The sequence below is a fragment of the Neovison vison genome, chromosome 3 (assembly GCF_020171115.1).
Source record: "Neovison vison isolate M4711 chromosome 3, ASM_NN_V1, whole genome shotgun sequence".
NCBI classification, from domain to species: domain Eukaryota; kingdom Metazoa; phylum Chordata; class Mammalia; order Carnivora; family Mustelidae; genus Neogale; species Neogale vison.
Genome location: NC_058093.1, coordinates 38730050 through 38751433, shown reverse-complemented (window position 1 = coordinate 38751433; position 21384 = coordinate 38730050). Strand labels below are relative to the sequence as shown.

The 21384-nt window shown below is 43.0% G+C and overlaps 1 protein-coding gene across 1 annotated transcript in view; it reads left to right on the top strand.

Annotated features, from left to right (window-relative positions):
• The window catches only part of SP110 (SP110 nuclear body protein), a 34396-nt gene extending 16550 nt beyond the window's left edge, over positions 1-17846 (top strand). Inside the window, exons 9-21 of the mRNA XM_044241826.1 lie at positions 74-157; positions 3198-3263; positions 4735-4878; positions 6379-6447; positions 10402-10500; positions 10945-11087; positions 11927-11968; positions 13712-13810; positions 14276-14391; positions 15079-15187; positions 15487-15558; positions 16120-16260; positions 17347-17846. Of these exons, the coding sequence (XP_044097761.1) occupies positions 74-157; positions 3198-3263; positions 4735-4878; positions 6379-6447; positions 10402-10500; positions 10945-11087; positions 11927-11968; positions 13712-13810; positions 14276-14391; positions 15079-15187; positions 15487-15558; positions 16120-16260; positions 17347-17457 (1295 nt within the window). The 3' untranslated portion in view covers positions 17458-17846. The remainder of the gene's footprint in view (positions 1-73; positions 158-3197; positions 3264-4734; positions 4879-6378; positions 6448-10401; positions 10501-10944; positions 11088-11926; positions 11969-13711; positions 13811-14275; positions 14392-15078; positions 15188-15486; positions 15559-16119; positions 16261-17346) is intronic.
• The last annotated feature ends 3538 nt before the right edge of the window (positions 17847-21384 follow it).

The window sequence follows — 21384 nt, the reverse complement described above, 5'->3', positions numbered from 1 at the left end:
CCTCTGGAAACTCCTATGGGACTTTCCAGAGGATATTCTGAGATCTGAAAGAAATGTCTTTTATTTTTTTCAGAAACCAGTGATGACTCACCAGGAATGAATGAAGAAAAGAGCCTCCAGGAGGAGCCGCCCAGCACAGCACCAAGCACCCCACATGGTAAACAGGAGGGATTGCAAGTCCCTGCATGCAATCCCCAGGAGCCCAAATCAGAACTGTTAGACTCTAAATCAGTGTTTCTCAACCCTTTTTCAATTATCACTGCCCTCAGGAGCCCTCTTAGATATTTTTTCCTAATCATGAACACAACCTATGATATTTTAATACCACAAATATATTATATATCTATTTATGTTTAGATAGCTAGGTAGATAATTATTTTGAGGAGGAATAAATCTGTCTCTCCATATACTTTATACATAAAGAGAATGATTTCCCACCCAATCCCCAAGTCAACTTTTCTTCTACCTAGGAGCTGTACCACTACTCCTAAATGTGTTCTAAATACATTCATGGTACTCTATTGGAAGTTCCCAAATCATGGAACAAAATCTTTCCCAAGGCCCAGATTTCCATGTTGCCCACTTGACCTTTCTGGGAGAGTTGGGAAGAGACCAGCTCATCATAAACACAAATGCAACTGTGTTTGTGTTTCCTATAAGCAACTGAGGGGTTACAGCTGACACGGCTGTGGGAATGCATTGACAAACAGTGAGGGGAGTGCACCCTCACCACTGCTACCATTGGCCATTTGCTATCACTATCCTCAGAGGGGAAAAGAATATGAATATTTTTCTGTGCATTGGCAATGTGGTCATTGTGTCACAAAATCACAGAATGCAACTCTCAAATGACCAGTATTTATTGTCAGAAAGAATGGGTAAAATTTGCCCACCTTAAAATACAAATGATCGTTTTAACAGTTTCTCCCATATTACACTAACTTATATAGAAATACTTGAAATTTTCTCATGGATAATTTCATTTTATTTCTACAACAAACCTTGAAAAAGGTTGAATAATGATTTCAGATTTTACAGATGAGACTGAGACATGTCAAGGATGAGTGGGTTTTTCCAAGATCCCATGGATAAAGGATGGTGGCATAAGACAAGCACCTTGGTCCCCTAGAACTTTCTTCAGACCCCATTATAATGGAAGAGACCTAAATAATGTTATCAACTCTTTGCCAACTCAGTAATGTCTGAAATGAGGTGGTCACAAGTTTAAAGCCTCTTTAAAATGACTTTATCTTATTACTTTCTAGATCCAAAAAATAATGGAAATAAACCATCTTTAGAAAGATCACCTGGGGAAAAGCCTAAGTGTAAAGAACCTATTCGGTCTCTGTTAGGGTGGATCTAATGTTACTTTTTTGGGTTGTTAACACTCTTCCAGGCTACGAAAGACATGCTAGCCCATAAAAAGATTTGTGCTTTTTAAAATAGTGATTTATTTTTTTTCAACATAGAAAAATTTCCACACTATAAAAGCAATATGCAGCCGCCATTGAGATTAGCTTGCTGTGTGGGACAAAAACCACCTTTCTCCTCAAGAACCAGTGGCTGAAATAAGAGAGCTTACTTATTTCTCACTCCCATGTGGAGGTAGGCTAGAATCTCAAACTCCTTAGTTATTGTACCACCATTCCCAGAGGGTGGCATCCCCTCACTGGGCCCAGCTAGCAGGTCTACATTCCCACTAAAGGAAAGAGGCAAGGTCTAGGAGGGTGTGTCCCTTCCATTGAGGACACCATCTGTAGGTTGCATTTAGACATTCTGTTACCATTTCTTTACTATGAGTGACCTGACTACACCTGACTGCAAAGGAGGCTGGGAAATGTCATTTTTATTCCCGAAGGACAAACCAGCTCAAATCCAACCACTTGATGAGCAAAGAAAAGTGACACCAGAGAAAGCCGAATAGTCAGCAGTCCCTGCCCCATGTACCGTGGTGGTGAGCAATGCTAAGTGCTCACCATTATTTCCAGTTCTCTTCCGAGCCCTGGATGCTGCATTTCCCAGCGCTTTGCAGGAGACAGGGCGGCGATCACAGGTCTGGCCAATAAGCTGGTGCGAGGGTCACTTCTGAGTCAAAACACAGAAGAGCACTGTGCCACTCTGCACCTCCTTCCCCTGACTGCAGAAGTGTGTGGAAGAGGGAGGTGCCAGAAGCGTGGGTCTCAGCCCCACCGCAAAGGTTGCCGGGAGACTCCAAGTCCCGCAAGGGACTCTGTGTGACTGAGACATAACACTGTGAACATGAAGCCACCAAACTGTGGTTTTGTTTGTACTGCAGCATAAGACTATCCTGGTCTGTGTGATACAGTGTTCTCAATAAAATCCACAGAGTCCGTACAGGAAGTTACTAATCACGAAGTGAAACTCCTATTTCATATCTGCTTCCCCTAGTTTATTTCTGTACCTTAGACATCTGTATACATTATCTCATTCTAGATACATAGAAGCTCACACTATAGAGTCTATAAACAGTTTTTTAATTATATATTTAATACACATATCTGCATATCAATGTTATCTATTTTTCTTTCTTTTAGTTATACAGTACATTATTGTATAATTAGCAATTTAGTTTAAATAATCGCCCATATGATGGATAGTTAGGCTATCTCTAATTTTATATGAAAATAGAAATCATGTTTGTATGTGTTTGTATCTTTGCACACATGTCCAATTGATTTCCTCAGAATTAATTTCTAAGTGCAATTACTTGGTTAGAGCCTGCGCGTCTCTGATTTTATCTATGTAGGCAAATTTTATATATACTGAAATTTCCCTCTTTTTTTGCCTTAATATTATAAGGATGTTTTTTAAAGTGTGGGGATTTTTTATTTTTTAAACATTCAAATCTATTCATCTTTCACGTTTATGATTTTTACCCTTGAGTTTTAGCTAATTAAATCTCTTATATGTGGCTTATAACAATCTCTCTATTTTCTTCTACTCTCAAAAAACTGGTTATTAACTTGAAAAAAATTATATATTTTGTTATATTTATTTTTTAAATGGCATATTTTAAATGTTGATAATTTGGTATATCTATTACTTCTTTGTTCAATTCTTTTTTTATTTCCAAATAAAATGGAGTATTTTTACATAAATTTATTTATGAAGTATTGATATTTTAAGCTTGAAGATCAATATTTATAGCCATAAGTGATTTTTTTTCCCTGTTTTAGGAAAGAGGACAGAAAAATATAATCTTCCATCTTCAAAAAGAAGACAGGAAAGAAAGCTCCCAAGAAGTAAGCAAGAAGAATAAAGCTACTATTCCCTTGTTCAGGGGCTTACCTGGATGACCAGTATGACCTCCTCCAGCCACATGGCCATCTGGGTATCCCTGGAGCACAGACAGTCCCATCCTTGCCTCCTAGACCACCCTATTAAAGGACATCCCCTCACAAAAGAAGGAGAACCCAGACACCATGTTGGTTCCAGCAGACTTCTTTCCTCTTATCAGTAGGAGGAATAGGGTGGAACTGGATAGGAAGTGTCAGACAGTTTTGAGATTAGGACTGTGTCTAGTCTGGCTCAGAGCAACGATGAATAGACCAAGCAAGTCTTAATGGACAGGCAGGATTCAGACTCCCAGTATCAAACTGGAGTTAGATTTAGAATTACTGAGCATTCAAAATCACCTGAATCAACTCATGCTTGTTTTTCTTGTATCATGCATGAAAATTGGATTATTTGCAGTTTAGGAAAAAAAAATTGTAAAACTGCATTTTTTAGTTCCTCTGCTTTATCTCTCTGCTGTCCTTGTCTCCCTGAACTCTCTCTCTCTCCTACATTTCTCCTTCCCTTTTCCTTCATACTTTTACTCAAAACTATGTATCCAAGGTGTGCCAATCAGCACCACTGCTTTGGACATGCTCCGAATTTTCCTGCTTGTTTCTAGGGCCTCTCAGTCTCGGATTTGACCCAGGAGGGGACTCAGATCTCCTTGCTTGCCTTCTTCTTCCCCTTCTCTCTTTTTCCTGATTTCAACCCCATCACCTTCCACAGCTGGAGGAAACTTAGTGTTTGTCATATGCTTCTTTACCAATGACTTCTAGGAAAACTTCACATTTAGACCTCCAAACTTGTATTCTTAGCCTATAAAGGTAATTTTTGGAACTTAGAAATACCTTGGGCTCTCAACAAGTTCTATGTTTCAAGATTTAGTATGAGGTCTCCAAAACAGCCTCTACTGAGCAGTGACATCTCAGTTCTAGCCAGTATCTATCCTTTCCCAGATACTTATGATATAATAATTAGGGAACCTTGGGTCATTGTGATTCATAGAGATAAAAAATACATCAGTTTAATATTTTCAAAAATATGCTCCCCTTCTATATTCAGTCAACAAAGGCGAATGGAGTGTAAGGTATGTGCCAGGTACATGTCCCAGGTCCTGAGGGTTCAGCAGTGAGCAAATCACAAATATCACTGCCCTCATGAAGTTTACATTCTAGTTGATGTGTAATGGACAAAAAGGGGAGTTGAGGGGAGAAAGAGAAACAAGATGAAGTATTGTGAGTTTGGGAAAGAAAAAAAGCTACACACAAAAAAGAGGAATAACTATAAGAAAATAACATTAAAAATGAAGTACAAGGGTACAGGGATTTCCTGAAAGGTTGAGGACTGGGGTATGAGAGGGGAAGTCACTAAGCGGGGAGGAGGCAGTTCACTAGGGACCCCATTTAAACTATTCACAAATCGCTATCCCATGCGCAGCCTCACCTAGGCCCAGAATCCAAGAGAAACTCCATGCGGTGGATCAAGCAACTGAAGGGAAAGGTGATTCAACCAGGAACTCAAAGATCATTACAAAGGCCCCAAAAGCAAGGACTGAATGTGTCCAAACCTCTGGACCAAAGGGTAAGCTGGGGACTGAATCTGCCATCCGATTGCTCAGTGTGGGAGGGCCTTTCATGGGGCAGGCACAGGGTTGGGTATTATGTGAAGGAAATGGTAGAAGGGAGTAGAGCAGACAAGACAGCAAGGAGCTTCTGGACTGAGAGTGGTTGTGGAAAGAAGTTAGTGCAGTGCTCTCAACAAGCAGGTCAGCTCAGCTGTGCCACGTGGACTCAACATGACCACTTCCCAGTGTCTACTGTTTACATTTCCATTAGTAGAGTCACCACTGCTCCAATGGGCCTGGGGACTTCTGTCAGATTCATGCCTGTTCCATGGGAGGAGTGGCACCAATCCTCAAGGTGGACACACTCTTAAGAGTATTTTTTAATGGCTTATTTCTAGATGTGAAGTGGCTTAATCAATATTTAAAATTAGCACAGACTGATGATCATATTGTTGCCATTTCAGACTCCCACTGACAGCGTACAGATGCTCTTTTTCCTCCACCTCCACCAAAACTAGAAATAATAGAACTTTTCTGTGTTGACAGATTAAAAACAAAGAATGATATCCCTCCCATGTTTTCCTTGGAATCTTTTTGCATCTTGCATGTGATAGATTGTATTACTGCTCACTGATATCTCAGAAGGTTATAAACCCTTGCCCTGTAGACTCCAGTGTGGTCATTCACTTGACTTGGCCAAAGAAATGTGGACAGGTGTGAGGGTCACTTCAAAACCAAAGCTTTAACAACCTTTGTGTGACCTTTTTCTCTGCCATGGACCAACAGTGTTCTAGAGAGAGGTTGCTCTGTTCCCAGGATCCATGTATGTCAATGACATGGAACTGCATGTGATGAATGTATGTCAATGACATGGAACTGCATGTGATGAATGTATGTCAGTGACACGGAACTAGCTTGTGATGAATGAGCAACATGAAGGAGAAGTACAACTGGGTTGTTCTAAGCCAGCACTTGGCAAACTTTTTCTAAAAGGGCCAGATAATGGTTCAAGATTTGTTGGCCATACAGTCTCCAGTGCAACTACTGGACACTGCCACTATAGAATGAAAGGATCCAGAGACAATTATATATAAGCGAATGAAGATAAAACTTTATTTTTATTTTTTATGTTTATTTTGTTAGATTTTACTTATTATTACTTGATGTTCATTTCTCAAGACTCATATCTATCTTGTTTCTCCAAAGTGGTAGAAAGACAGAAAAAAAATTACATTAAAATAGTTGATATAGGGGACGCCTGGGTGGCTCAGTTTGTTGGACGACTGCCTTCGGCTCAGGGCGTGATCCTGGAGTCCCGGGATCGAGTCCCACATTGGGCTCCCAGCTCCATGGGGAGTCTGCTTCACTCTCTGACCTTCTCCTCGCTCATGCTCTCTCTCACTGTCTCTCTCTCTCAAATAAATAAATAAAATCTTTAAAAAAAAATAGTTGATATAGAAAACATAAAAATCTGTTTCAAACTATAGATGACGTTAATTTCTTTCATTTTTTTTTAGAGAAGAAAAGGAAAAAAGATGTTGATTCAAGTTCAACAAGAAAGTGTCGGAAAAACATTCCTCCAAAGGGTAAGCCAGAGGCAGGGACTGTCCATCAGACTACATGGCACCCTGGCCAGCAGCTGACTGTTTGTCTTCCTGTCTTCCTTCTCTTTCCTTCCCATCCTTGTCCTCCTCTGCCTAGGTATCTCACCTGCATTCTTCTCTGCTCTAACAAAATGTCACACCTGACACTCCAGGTGAAAGGCAGTGCATACCTTGGGTTGCCTACCCAATCACCAACTTCTCCACTGGGATGGATTCTTCAACACAGAATCCACCAACAAAGACCCAAAATGTTTAAGAGAAAATGACTGAACCCATGAGTCAAGTTCTAACATCAACTTCTACTTCCCTCATTGTAAAATTTGGTGAAAACTCTTAGGGAAGCAAGGCCCTGATGGTGTTCCTATTTGCAGAGAGCTGAGCTTTCTCTTCCTGTGATAGACAGGGGTGCCGGACTGGTCTCTGTGGGTCAGCCCCTTGGCTTGTTTCTGCCCCCTGCACTCCGAGATCTCTTGGGGTCATTCTCCCCCTCTCTTCCTCCTCCTTTTCCCCCTCCTCTTTTTCTGCCTGCACTCATTTTTCTTCTGCTTTTGTGACACTTCTTCAGCATTATCTCCTCTCACTCTCCCTTCCCTTTATGGTTCAGTGACATTGATTGGTCTTTTTTTCCCCATGAATTTATTGAATTTACTGTTGAGGTAGAACAGGTGCTACTTGAGGTAGGGCCCACAGACTGGGGCCATTGACAAGTCTGTGGCAGGTCTGCAAAAAGAAGGAGCTTATAAATTATCTGTGACACTGAACACACTGTCTTCACAGACCATCTCAGTGGAGATGACTTGATATCCATTTTTTTTCTTTTTCTTTTTCTTTTTCTTTTTTCTTTTCTTTCTTTTTTTTTTTTTTTGAGAGAGAGTGTGACAAAAGTAAATGAGCTCCCCGGGGGACACCTGGGCAGAGGGAAAGGGAGAGAGAGAGAATCCCAAGCAGCATCCACACCCTGCATGGAGCCCAACATAGGGCTAGATGCCACAACCTTGAGAGCCTTGATTCTATTTTGATCAAGCTGCTATCTCTCAACACATCACATGTTGAGTAGTGCTCGTGTAATAGGCCTAAGAAAAATGCATGTACCATAAATGTACACCTTGAGGAATTAACACAAAGGAAAAACTCACATTTAGCTGGCACCTAGGTCAAGAAACACAACATAACCCACATCCACAATCCAACCCCTACCCACATGCTGAGTGCCCCCACTAGCCTGATTTCTCAGAGCATGGGCCATTTTGAAACTAGATGCTATGTCCTCCTTTCCTGCTCAGGACTTCCTCAGTGTATCCCCCTCATACACCCCCTCCCCAAAGCTAATAATCCCCCTTGCTCAACTTCCCTTTGCTTCACACCCTCAGGCCTCAACTTGAAGTAAGCATTCTCTGTCCCAGCAGGCAAGGGTGAGTCTCCCTGACATGACTTCATAGAGCCTGGTGTTGTTTTTCTTCATGGCACTTGTCACAACTATAATTAACTGTTGACTCTGTGAAGGGCAAATGAGATCAGTAAGCAGTCAATCTTGCTCATTGCTGTACGTCCAACTTCTTCATGCCTCACAGGGTTTATGCTTAAATAACTGTCAGATCAATACTTTATCTGTTCTTCTTTGCAAAGTATGAATACCAATATCAGAGCCTCAGTTTACTCATACAATGCAGTATGAGCTCCAATGACTACTACCATGGAGCTCCAGACCTTTCCCCAGGCTATGTCTGTCCATGAATGATTCTCACCTTTTGCCTTTTCCCTATGTTCATCTATCCAATCAGTAATTACTTTTTTTCCATTCTGTTTTTCCTTGTCTCTGTTAGGCTTTCTTTTTGTTTCCTCCATCATGCTTTTCATTCCCATGAACTCTCTTTGTTAATTGCTTACTTTTCATAACAGGTTCCTCACTGTTTGCTCACACTTATGAATGGTGATCTCATAGATGTGGGAGAGCTCCAGGCAGGCTTCTCCTCAGGGTTCCATCCTTAAAAGCCTGTTTGCAAGAGGAAGACTATTGGGATGCAAAATTATTGGGAACAGATCAGAGAGCTGTCCCTCCTTAAATACATGGTGGGCTTTGGAAATACTCAGGACCCAAGGTCCTGCCTGACTTGGTAAGCTGCCTACACCAAGAAAAGGACAGAGTCTTGCTTGTGCCCACAACTCTGCACCCTGGCTTGCTGCCCAGAACTGCCAGTGCCACCCACTGTTCCTGCATCTGCTTATAAGGATGTCTGGGACCTATATTTACCATAGGGAATTAAGAAATTAGTTCCATGAGACAGAGAACTATACAAGGTCCCCAGTGCCCCGCTAATCCCCCTTGGGGTTTGCAGTAGTCCAAAGTTGCTTGTGGCTCTGCCTTGTCACCCACATTAGGAAACCCCAGGGACAAATCTTTCACTCAGCTTTGACAATAATATGCACTTAACATAAACTTGCAAGTAAATTGCATAGTCAAGACTATAAGCCCAGCCAATCTGGCTCCTGAGGCTGAGCTGTCATCCTCTGGGCCATATCAGTTGAGTAGCCAGAGTCTGGAGACAAGTAGTGGAGCCGGCCACTCCATGTGAGAATTCCGGCTGGCTCTTGAAACTAAGTTCTTCCTACCCGCTATTCCTACCCAGGCTTGCTATAGCCCCTGCCCTTCCAAGACTGGACATCTTCTACCATTCTGTTCAGGGGAGCCATCCTTTCAGTCTTCAGGGATCTCTGCTTTCTTATCTGACTCCAGTTCACATCTTTCCAAAGTAGCTAATGGTTCCTTCACCATTGATGCTGCTCTGTTCTTTTTCCAATGGTTCTCTCTTTTTCATACACTTCTTTTTGGTTCTTTTTTTTTTTTTAAGACTTTATTTATTTATTTATTTAACAGAGAGAGATTTAGATTTAGATTTAGATTTAGATTTAGATTTAGATTTAGATTTAGAACAAGCAGGTGGAGCAGCAGCGTGAGAAGGAAAAGCGGGTTCCCTGCTGGGCAGAGAGCTGGACACAGGGTTTGATCCCAGGACCCTGGGATCATGACCTGAGCTGAAGGCAGAGACTTAACTGACTGAATCACATAGGGGACCCTCCCTTTGGTTCTTTTAATAAGTATTTGAGAAAGTTGGACTGGTTGTTCACCTAGACTTATTCCACAAGTAACGTCCTATATAAGCAACATAAGCCATAGGAAGAGCTTTCTCCTTGCCCCCAGAGACAGCTCCTGCAGTCTCTCTGGAATGAATCCATCTACAGTGAGGCTGGGACAAAAAGAAGCAGGAATTGTTGATATTTATTTTAAACTTTTATAACTGCTTCTCCTGAATCAATATCCCACATCCCTACTCAGGGTTTCACAGTTACCAAATCTCTCCATGTGCAATTTGCTGATTAGTCTAGAGTTCTTGTGGGTTTTCTTTTTTATTCATAGGGAAAGAAACAGAAAAATAATAAAATGAAAAAGGACGCAAAAAATGAAAACTGACGATAGTAACTCATTGCTAAGCACCACACTCATGCTGCCTTGGTTTAAATCAGGAGATAAGATTATAGGAAAAAACCTTTTCTCTAGCCACATGGGCACCACGAAATATTCTGAGCAGGCAACTTCTATTCACACAGAAGGATAAGCAGGATGCTTATGAAATAAAGGAAACTTAGGTGATGGCCAGTTAGCTTATGAATTAAAACTATCATATATTTTACTAACCATTTTGTTTGATGTAATGTTGGTGGCAATGGTTTGGTTTATTGGAAACTGCTCTGTCCATGTTAGCTAACCTGCCTCTTAAAATGGAAGACCCCCTGCCAGTTAACCAGAGGTTGTCTCTGGTGCCACTTACATGATTATTGTTATTACTATTATCAGAATTCAGGGAAAGGAAAATCCATGAAGAAAAGAGAATGAAGACTGAGCACACTACACTCTTCTACTTTCCTTTCTACTTTCAGAAAAACCTGAAGATGAAACTGTAGATTTTCTCTCTCCTGAGCTTCCTGTGACCTGTGGTGAAGCCAAAGGGATTTTATACAAAGAGAAATTGAAACAAGGTGAGTTTCTCAGTCTTCTCTTTGGAACCCCTAAAACCACTAGAAGAGAGAGAAGTACCAGTGTGTTGAATCACCCAGAAAATGATCCCTGCAAGCGAGGTTCCTGAGAAAGAAGTGCTTGCTAAGAAAGAATTTTTAGTTTTCTGTGTCATGGTAAACCTGGCAGCTGGGCCACTCTACTCCACAAGGAAGTCATCCACTTGCCTCATGTAGATGTCACAAAAAATGCAAATCCTCTCCTACTCCCACACCACTCCTGCAGGTTTTAGGGCTTCCTTCAGTCGGAGAGTGGAGGAATCCAGACTCTTTTGCTACTGCTCCCTCCCTATAGGGAGGCTCTCTGGACCCAGGCAGGTGGAACAACCATAATTAGGGATTTGAGGTTTAGGGTGAATTCACAGAGAATGAAATTGGATCTAGGAATAGTCCATCTTTATCTTACAGGCTCCTCAGAGAAGTGCATTCGGAATGAGAAGGGGGTTTGGTTCACACCAAAAGAATTTGAAATCGAAGGAAAACGGGCACATACAAAGAAATGGAAGGAGACTATATATTGCAGAGGAAAGACCTTAGGAGAACTGCTGGAGGTATTTAACAGGGAACAGATGGGTGATGGGTTTAATTCCTGGAAGGATAAGTGGAATTCCAATAGCAGAAATGTGAAGGAATTTCCTTTAGGATTCAATAGCATGATTGAGAAAGAGCTGGATTTTTCATAGAAAAATTTGTGGGTGAGAAAGTTAGGAATGCAGAGTGGTGGTACCCACAGCAGAGAATGTTAAATGTGAGGAAAGAGCTGTGAGGGTGAGGTCTGGAGAGTTTTAAGAAGTTTAGCCTGGGGGTATTAGATGGGGTGAGCTAGGAGGAAGCCAGATAGAGACACAGACCTCTGAGACCTTCCTTGCACCCTCTGCCCAATAAAGACCTCCTCCATACCCAACTCTATCTGGACCCCTGGGTGACACCTTTTCAGACCATCCTGTCTGTCATGCAGTCAGGCAGTCCCTCGTTTATACTTCCCCGGCTCACACTCTATCCTGTGAGCAACAAGCAAAGCTAGTGGTCTTTGTGATCCCAGAACCCAACACAAAGCCTCCCCAAAACACTAAAAAAATTATCACTGGGATGGAATCATAAGGACTTTACCTACAGAAAGAAAAGTGGAGAGGAAAAAATGGGTGAGAAAAGAACTGGAAAGGACTAATGGGTCTTGGGCTTGAGCAATGGGGGAAAAACTTATTTTGTCAAGTGAAGTCCAGAAGAAGAACTGATTGGAGGATGGAGCTAATGTTTCTCTCAGACACCTTGGGTTTGAGACTGAGTAGGATATCCCGGTACAAATATTCACTAGGAAGTGGGAACTTCGATGTGGACAAAAGAAGAGGCTCTAGAATAACCTCAGTCACTGACCCCTTCTCTCTTTCAGAAAGGACTTTTGCTCTGTCCTCCAAGAAGTGTCAAGAGAGAGGTAAAGAGCAGGTGAATTTCTACCACATTTTCAGTCTCCGTATTGCAGACTCTGCATCCAAAGGCTTACCTTTGAGTCCTCAAGTTCCCCAGCCCTGGGTCACCTTTACTTTTAGGCATTGCATCCTCATGACAATAGCGTTGGCACACTGATACATGTATGTGCCACCATAATTTCACAGTTCATTTTATATGGGGCCACAAATAACTCTTAAAATAAAAGGACAGAAACTGATGATTTACATGTGTTTTAGACCTGGATATTTGGATGAATACAGACCAAAGTTGTCAGAAATAGAGTGCTCTAGTTTGAAAAGTAATTATGAAATAGAGGTAGATAAGAACAGTATGTGAAAGAGCAAGAAGACCATCCTTGATTGAACATAACTATTCCTCAATTCAACATGCTCATTATCAACAGTACCAAAACAAAATAGTGTTTGAACTGGGCTTTGTCTCAGCAGAACGTCCCTCCAGGTGAGAATGGCAGTCATCATTGTCTTGTGCTCTTCCTCCTCAGCCTTCTTCACTTGCTTAAATATGCCCTCCAGATACAAATCTCACTCATGAACTTCCCATTGATCCAAACCTTAGGCAGAGGCAATGGTGCCTTTCTCATGTCACTCTGGAGGCTGCCCTGACCCTTGGCTGGATTCATTCAAAGTTTAAAAAGCCAAAGGGTCCCCCAAAGCTGTTTATTTTATAAAACATCTTTTCCATGCTGATTTGAAATATCTTAATGTGTACAGGGGTGCTCCTTGTAATAGCCAAAAATTAGGGAAGAATACAAATGGCCATCATTATTATAAAACAAAAGGATACATCTACTGACTGGTGTTCAAAAAAAAAAAAGCATGGTTATAGACTCCTCCTTAGTCAATAGAAAACCACTCAAAGGTTCTAAAGTCAAGAAAGTTTCAGAAGTTTAAACTAGTAGTAGTAGTAGAAGGAACCCGATTTTGTTTATGTGACTATGTAGGTCTGTGATTGAAAATATATCTGAATGAATTGGTTATTTTGGCATAGGATTATATAAGACATTGTTTTCCATATTATACGTTTATGTACAGGTAGAAAATGTCCATTTATTACTTTTGTAATGAGCAAACAAAACAATAAAGATATTTTAAATCCAGAGCATTAATCAATGGTCCCAATATTATAGTTCCTTCTCACTCATAATGTTACACTGAGCAGGGAGCCCAACACAGGGCTCGATCCCAGGACACCAAGACCATGACCTGAGCCAAAGGCAAATGCTTAACCGACTGAGCCACCCAGGCATCCCTCCGAGTGCCTAGTTTTGAGAATGGACAAAACATTTCCATCCCTTATGTCCTCAGCCAGGTCCTTGGACTTGTGTCGTGGACAGTCGAGGGTAGTGGCAGGATTTCTCTCCTTAGATACGACTGATCCCCAGCTCCTTCAGTCCTTTCCTCCAGCTCCTGATGGTCTATTTCCCACCTTTTCAACACCCAGAAAGATGCCTCTTCCTGCCTCCTACCTTTAGTACAGAGAAAACATGTTCTTATGTATGGAGCCCCACTGTCCCTCTTGCGGGGTCAGGAGTAGAACCAGGGGCTCCTGCCTGTAGATTTTATCCAGCAGTAAAAATCCCTTGTAGAATTTACTGGATCACATTTTAAGACCATGAGAAAGACAATGATTTTAAAGGCTCACGAAATGACCGATTTATACAGCAGCTCTCTGTCTTTATGTTTCTGTTTTTTGGCCATAACATCAGGAACCATTCTGGGTCTGCCCGGCACACTTGCCTGCACACAGTGGACGGGACAGTTCTGAACCCAGAGGCACAGGCAGCCTGGGTGCCAGTCTGGCTCAGGTAGTAAGTTGTATCAACTCTGCAGAATAAAAAGACAGCTCGCCTTTCCAAGCTTGTAAAATAAGAAGATTGCCAAAAGCCGGGTTTTCTCAAATTTCATGTACTTCCAAACCATCTGGGATCCTGTGAAAACAGATTTCAGTTCAGTAGGTCTGCATCTCTAACCAGCTCCCAGGCGATGCTGATGTTGCTGGTCCTCAGGCCACACTTTGTATACAAAGGGCTTAAAGCGTGCTCCATCCCTTCCAGCTCTGGCAAGGTGTGGTTCAAAGGCAGCTTGATGATTCTTGCCATTTGCCTGTCTGCGATAGGAAAGGCCACGCTCGTCCCCCATCAGCCACCTCCCAGAGCACCATGGTCAGTCAGGTTGGAAACTTCCACTGGGCAACACACAAGGATGGCATGTTCCAAAGCCCCTCAGTGTCAGGGCTGATCCCAGTGCTGCTGCATTCTCTCTGCTTCTAGGGAGAAAACTCCAAGGAATGTGAGGTGTGCTGTAGAGGCGGACCACTGGTCTGCTGTGACACTTGTCCAAGAGCCTTTCATGAGGACTGTCACATCCCATCTGCAGAGGCAGAGAGGTTAGTGAGACGCAGCCTTGTCTTTTGCACACGGACTCTGCCCAGGCTCTGCCTCTAGTGACTCTTCTCCAGGCAGAAGAGCAGGACCTGTGAGCATCATGGCTCAGGTATGACCCAGAGCAACAAGATGGGGTCTATGTTCCATGTGGTTTCGTGGCAGACTCTACTTCTAAGTCTGTGACCGAGCCACCTTGCCTCCACCTTGCCACTGCCCCTGGCGAGCATCCTCTCCTAGTTTTACAACCCTGACTCCCATCCCTGGGGATTGAGGATGGGAAACACCAGCTGTTTATGTTCCACGCTTTTTCAGAAAAGGCAGGAAACATGGCCTGGTTCCTGCATTTTACCACGGGCTCAACGGACTGATAGAAACCTGGGTCCCCAGGGGTTAAGCCCCAGTTTTGACATGTGGGTATGACATGCGGGGTGTCTCAGCTTGGGGAAGCACAACCCACCATTCACCCTGACCACTTTCCGTGCACTGAGCCCCCTCGTGCCACTCTCAATGGGAGGAGGGTCATGGGCTCAAGTCCTGCTTGGGGGGTCTTGGACACTCCGGGAGGTGTCCCCCTCACCTCCCAGCTGTGTTGTCCATCGGCCATGCCTGAAAGGAGGACGGTGGCAGCTGTAGGAACAGGGTCTGTTTCCAGGGGCCTGGCCCTTGCTCACTCATCCCCCACCTCTCAGGAGCCCGTGGACTTGCACCTTCTGCCGGATAAAGGAGTCTTCAGGAAGGCAGCCGTGTCACAGGGAATCTGAGGTCCTGGAGAGGCAGATGCAGCCTGAGGAGCGGTTGGTGAGTTGGGTGCCAACCCCAAGCCTTCTCACCCCAGACACGTGTGAAGTCCAACGGGTAGAGGGGGAGGGAAAGGGCGCCCAGAGGTGCCTGAGGGAGCCTGCAGTGTCTGGCTTCCGAGGATGGCGATTCGGCGCCCAAAGTCCAGAGTTCGATGCACCCCACGGCTCTTTCGCAAATGTGGCTGGACGGCCGGCTGTGTCCAGCTGTGCCCTCTTGTGCCTGTCTGTCTGGGCACAGGCCCGGCTTCACTCTCTTGGAGCTGCATTTCCCTTTAAAGCTCTCTTCACATTTTACAGAAATGTGAGTTCCTCCTCTTGAAGGCCTACTGTCATCCACAAAGCTCCTTTTTTGCAGAAACCCCACATAACGTAAGTGACGTTTCATGGTTCTTGTTCTCTGGGCATCTCTTTGACGGAAAGCTCTCTCTGGAATTTGGGAGTGTGACCCCTAAGGGCGCCGGCTGTTGGCCAAGAGCGGGTTTAGTTGCAGAGTCTAGAGGGGGGACACCCCTGTTCAAACCCCACCCTCCGCATCCGGGTTCCGGCAGCCCCGCGCGACTTGCTCTGCCTCGTGTGTACCTCAGTTTCTCCTTCTCTTAGATGAGAATGTTTTTCTTACAGGCAGCAGAGCGTTTAGAGCCCTTCTCGGGAGACTTCAAGTCCCGCCTCCACCATTTTTTAGCTGTGAAATCCTGAGTAGGTTGTTTAAGGTCTCCCTCCTTTGGTTTCCTCATCTGGAAAATGGGCGTAATTATAGTATCAATCTCACAGGGTTGTTGTAGGATCATGTTAACCTAGTGGCAGTGCTTAGACCATGTCTGGCATAGACAAGTCCAGTGCTAATATCATCACTTCTGTTGGGTTCCTGTTGGATCCCTTCCAGGAATAATGGCGGTGCCAATATCACTCTTTTGGTGGCTTTGTCCCTAGATTCGAGATTATGGAGAACCCTTTAAGGAAGCCATGTGGTTGGACCTGATTAAGGAAAGGCTGAGTGAGAACGTTTACACAGTGGCGTGGTTTGTCCGTGACATGCGCCTCATCTTTAGCAACCATAAAACATTTTACAAGGTAAAGCGTGTCTCTTGGCACCCCTTTCCACTTTTCCCTAATTTCTGGGGCAGCAGAACTTTGCAAGAATTTTACCAATCTGGTCCTAGAGAAAGCTCAAAATGAGTTGGATTACAGAAGAGAGTGGCCTCTTAACTTCAGGGGTGGAGAGGAATTCAGACAGAACAGGGAGAGGGAAGCATCCTTCCCTGAAAACAATCTGTCCCCAATTCTAGAACAGGCTGGATAGTCGTGCGGAGAACAGCCCATCTCATCCTGCCTCGTTCAAATGGGGAGGAAAGGTGATTTATGGTTAACTTTGTTCTCCATGCCTCAGAAATACAGAAATGAACAAAGGAATTCAACTTCACGAAATAAACTTCCAGGATGCTCACGCTTGGGTTTTTTACTCCTAAATTTTCCAGGGGACCCAAACCTCCAGAATTGCCCTCAGAGGGTGTTGGGTTCATCCTTTGTCCGCAGTGAGGGACAACTAGTTGAGTTATCTTGCAAGCCAACAGGTTGTTAACTGTAGTCTGTTGAGTTTATCCTGATTTATACTATCATTCGTACAGATACTTCTTGGGAGGTATCTAAGGAAGATTTCTATTTCCACCCAGCCGCCTTCCCTTCCTCCATGGCACAAGTTGGCCTGTTCATGAAGACACAAGTTCTAAACTAGTGTCAGCTTGTGGAGCTGGAGGGAAAATCTACCCAGGGAGCTCCTCCATGTCTGGCCCACTGTCAGCCTTGGAGAACGGAGGGTTCATCCTTCCTTCAGAGGGTGGACTTTCAAGAAATGCTTTATCTCTGTCTGTTTTATCCCAAGCTCAGGCTTTGCAGTGATTAAAATCAGCTCTCCAGTCCTGACCACCGGTCAGGTCCAAGTTAAGAATTGGGCAGAGGCATGTCCATTTCAGTATTGTGGCATCAACGTCTCCCTGTGCCCTGCGCACTCTGCCTGGCTGCTGGGGAAGCACAGTATTTGGGATAGGCAGGGTGGGGCTCTAAAAAAAAAATTTTTAAATGCAAGTGTTTTGATAGTCCTAATTCTTTATCCTTAAACGTCTGTTTGTTTGCTTTTTTTTTTTTTTTTTTTTCTTTCAGGCTTCCAACTTTGGTCAGATAGGACTGGACTTAGAGGCAGAATTTGAAAAGAACCTCAAAGAGGTGTTTATTTTTTGCAAAGCCAATGAGAACAGCTTCCAGACTCGTTGACCCTGTTCTAGAAAGACTAAGACACCCCAACTTTAGGACCCAGATGACATGACACTGGTCACCTTTAGATAGCCAGTGAGTCTGGGATGCTATTGGCTACCCTCTTGACTCAAAGCCAGAGCCTTCATACCATCATCATGCCTTCTTTTTGTTTGTTTGTTTGATTCTTTCTACACCTAAAAGTGTGTGTGTGTGTGTGTGTGTAAGATACACCTCTAATCCCCAGCCAAAACCACAAGCCTCTTCTTTGTCAATATTTCCATCTCTCTTCTCCCACAGTTATCTAGTCTCTTTTTCTCAACTAAACTACAGGGATAATAGCTTCAGAATTTTTATAGTCCAACCACTATGAAAAAGAAACCAAGTTGAATCTTAAATTGTGTGGAAATTAGTTTCTCTTTTATATGTATATTCTGTTATATTTTGTTTCTGTTATATAGATATATAATTTATATATAAAAATATATTTTATATATATCATGATATATTATTTATATCATTACATATTTCATATACCATTGCAGAGAGTACTTTTTAGAATTTTGCACTTGTATTTGTGAATGAGATTGGTCTGTAAGTTTCTGTGTACTGTCAAAATCAGATGTAGGGCTATCTCAGCTTGGCACAAGTATGCCTAAAACTTTCTACCTTTTTATGTGCTCTGGAATAGCTTATAATGTTTTCAATGAACCAACTCATGAAATTTTATAGCCTGCTATTCTTTGAAGAGGTAATATTGACCACGTTCTTTGCTTTTTCAGGGTCATTAAATGATTCAGATGTTCTCTTGCTTTTTGAATCAGTTCCAATTTTAGTTTTCTAAGAAGTCATTCATGTATGTGTTGTTTTGACTTGGCCTTATTTCTGCCATATTATTTTATTCCTTCTCTTTGGAATACTTTCATGTGATTTTAGTCTATATTTTCTTTGTTTTTGCCTTCTATTCTGGAAGACCTTTGTAAGAGTTTTTAATTTTAATATTTACCTGCAAGCTTTCCAAATGTGTTTTTAACTTACTTTTTAAATGTCAGAGTCTGGGGTGCTTGGGTGGCTCAGTCTGTTGAGCGGCTGACTCTTGATTTCAGCTCAGGTCATGATCACAGGGTCCTGGGATTCAGCCCTGCACAGCAAGCTCTGAGCTCAGTGGGGCGTCTGCTTGACATTCCTTCCCCACTTCTGCCCTTCTCCCTGCTTGTGCTCTCTCTTTCAAATAAATAAATAAATCTTTAAAAGATAAATAACTGTCAGAGCCAAAAATAAAATATCTTCAATGAGCCACATATTTAAGCCAAGGTGTTCATCACCTCTTATGCCCCTTGGTTTCCTAATTCAAACAGGGAAGAATTCACTATTTTATAATATAGCTATTTATTATCATTATCAAATGCTTACTTTTACTTTGTATTGTTTTAGTTTTATTCAATTATATTATATAAATCATTATTTTGTTATTTTTACATTATAGAAATTATTTGTTACTTCAAATAGCTACCAGAATGGAAAAGCAGAAATTAAAACCACAATACCCCAGCTTCAGGACAGCAACATTAATGCTGTGAATCAGTGCCGCTGGTCTCTTCTCGGCAGTGACTTCTCCTTGCTTCTTTTTCTGCTCCTTCTTTCAGTCAGTGTATCTTTAGGTAATTTTTTTTCCGGCAATTTTAAAAGAAGAGTACACAGGTGGCATGTTTTCTGAGACTTTGCATAGCTCTGAATGTCTTCTCTGTTTTCATAAATTCACTGTTGGGCTACTACACACACACACACACACACACACACACACATATTTTAAAGACTTTATTTATATATTTGACAGAGAGAGAGAGCACAAGTAGGCAGAGAGGCAGGCAGAGGGAGAAGGGGGAAGCAGGCTCCCTGCCAAGCAGAGAGCCCGAGGCAGAGCTCGATTCCAGGACCCTGGGATCATGACCTGAGCCGAAGGCAGAGGTTTAACCCACTGAGCCACCCAGGCGCCCCTACAACATGTATTTTATCAAAACTTCTCACTTTCAAAATCAACTTAGACTTTGGTCCACTGTGTTTGGGCATTTTCGTCCTATACTTGTGAAGTGTGCTTCTTTGTTAGTGTGTAGGCACACAGCGGGTTTCCTTGTTTTCTCTGTACTTACATATTTTTGACGGACAGGATTCGGTATAATATTCTTATCATTGATCTTGCCTGGCACTCTGCCCTTTCAATATACATACCCAGTTCTTTTTTTCAGCAGCTGCATTAAATCTTTCTGATCCTTTTGTTCTGGGCTCTCTTTCAAGAACATCTATTATCCATACACGGCTCTCTGCTCTCTGGCTTATCTATTTATCATTTAAAAAAAAGAAAAAATAAGTTCCGGGAAGCACTCCTCTTCTGAGGTCATCAGTCTAAGACTTAAATATACTTATTCAAAACAATTACAATTCTATGGTCAATATTTTTAATGATTTTTAAAATTTTTTTAATTTTTTATTTTTTTATAAACATATGATGTATTATTAGCCCCAGGGGTATAAGTCTGTGAATTGCCAGGTTCATACAGTTCACAGCACTCACCATAGCACATACCCTCCCTAATGTCCATAACCCCACCACCCTCTCCTGACCCCCCTCCCCCCAGCAACCTTCAGTTTGTTTTGTGAGATTAAGAGTCTCTTGTGGTTTGTCTCCCTCCCGTTCCCATCTTGTTTCATTTATTTCTTTCCTACCCCCTAAGTCCCCCACGTTGTTTAATGATTTTTTCATCATTTCAATCATGCTAATTGCTCTCTATCAACCTAGCAAACTTTTCTTATCACAACACTTTTCTTTTCTCAAAACAAAAATAAAAACTTACTGCCACTACTAAGTTGTCCTGACCTGTGTTCCTGATTTCTTCAGGAATGGAAGAGTGTTATGGATGGAATTGTGTCCCCGCCCCCCTCAAATTCCTATGTTGGAGCTAACCCCGTGCACCATATTTGGAGATAGGGCCTGTAAGAAAGGGTTAATGGTTAAAGGAAGTCACAAGTGTAAGGTCTTAGTGAACTAGGATGAGTGTCCCTATAAAAGGCGGAAGAGACGCCCAAGGGGGCTCTGCCCGTGTTCTCTCTTCCACAGAGGAAGGGGCAGGTGAGGAGGCAGCAAGAAGGAGGCCCCCTCTCAGCCACAAGCCTGCTCTTCCTCGTAGGGAATCAGCAGACACCTGCACCCAGAACTTTCAACCTCCAGAGCTGTGGGAAATAAATGCCTGTTGTCTATGCTGCCCCAACCGACTGACACAAAGAATGAGAGGCACTTGGGACCCCACTATTCTCCCCAAACAGGGACTAGGGCAGCAGTGTGTGGGAGCCTCCGTCTCGGTTCCAGGTGTCACAGACTCATAAACAGACAATGGAGAGGGAGAGTCCCCTATTGTTTCCACAGCAGCATGAACCACGATGTGGACTGGCCAGCTATGATCCAGGAAAGGGTGCAGGCAGCTTGAGTCCTGACTTAAAAGAAGCAAGTAAAGAAATAGAATTTCTTGTATGATGTGAGAAGGGGACAAACGAGGCCATAAAGACTGCAGTTCCTGATGCTGTTCTGGAAGGGAAGATTGGGGTAGGGTGTGGCTAGAGATGGCCATCCCTGCGGTACAGATCTCTCCTCCTCCCAACTCACTGTCTGTGCATCAGGATAAAAGATTTCTAGGCCCACCCCACCCTACCCCACCCCCGGCCCCCGGCCCCCGGCCCAATGTTTACCAGTGGCCAAGATTGCTGTGTATGAAACGATTGCACATCTTTTGGTGACGCTCTCTCCCATTCTGACCCTGGCAAGCTGAGTCGAGTCTCTCTTTCTCCTATCACCGCTGTGGCCTGCTCTGTAACTGAAAAAGAAACCAACAACATTGAAAGAGTCTTTTATTCCTTTGAAAGTTTCAAACACTAGCAGTTTAGTTGCCATGACAA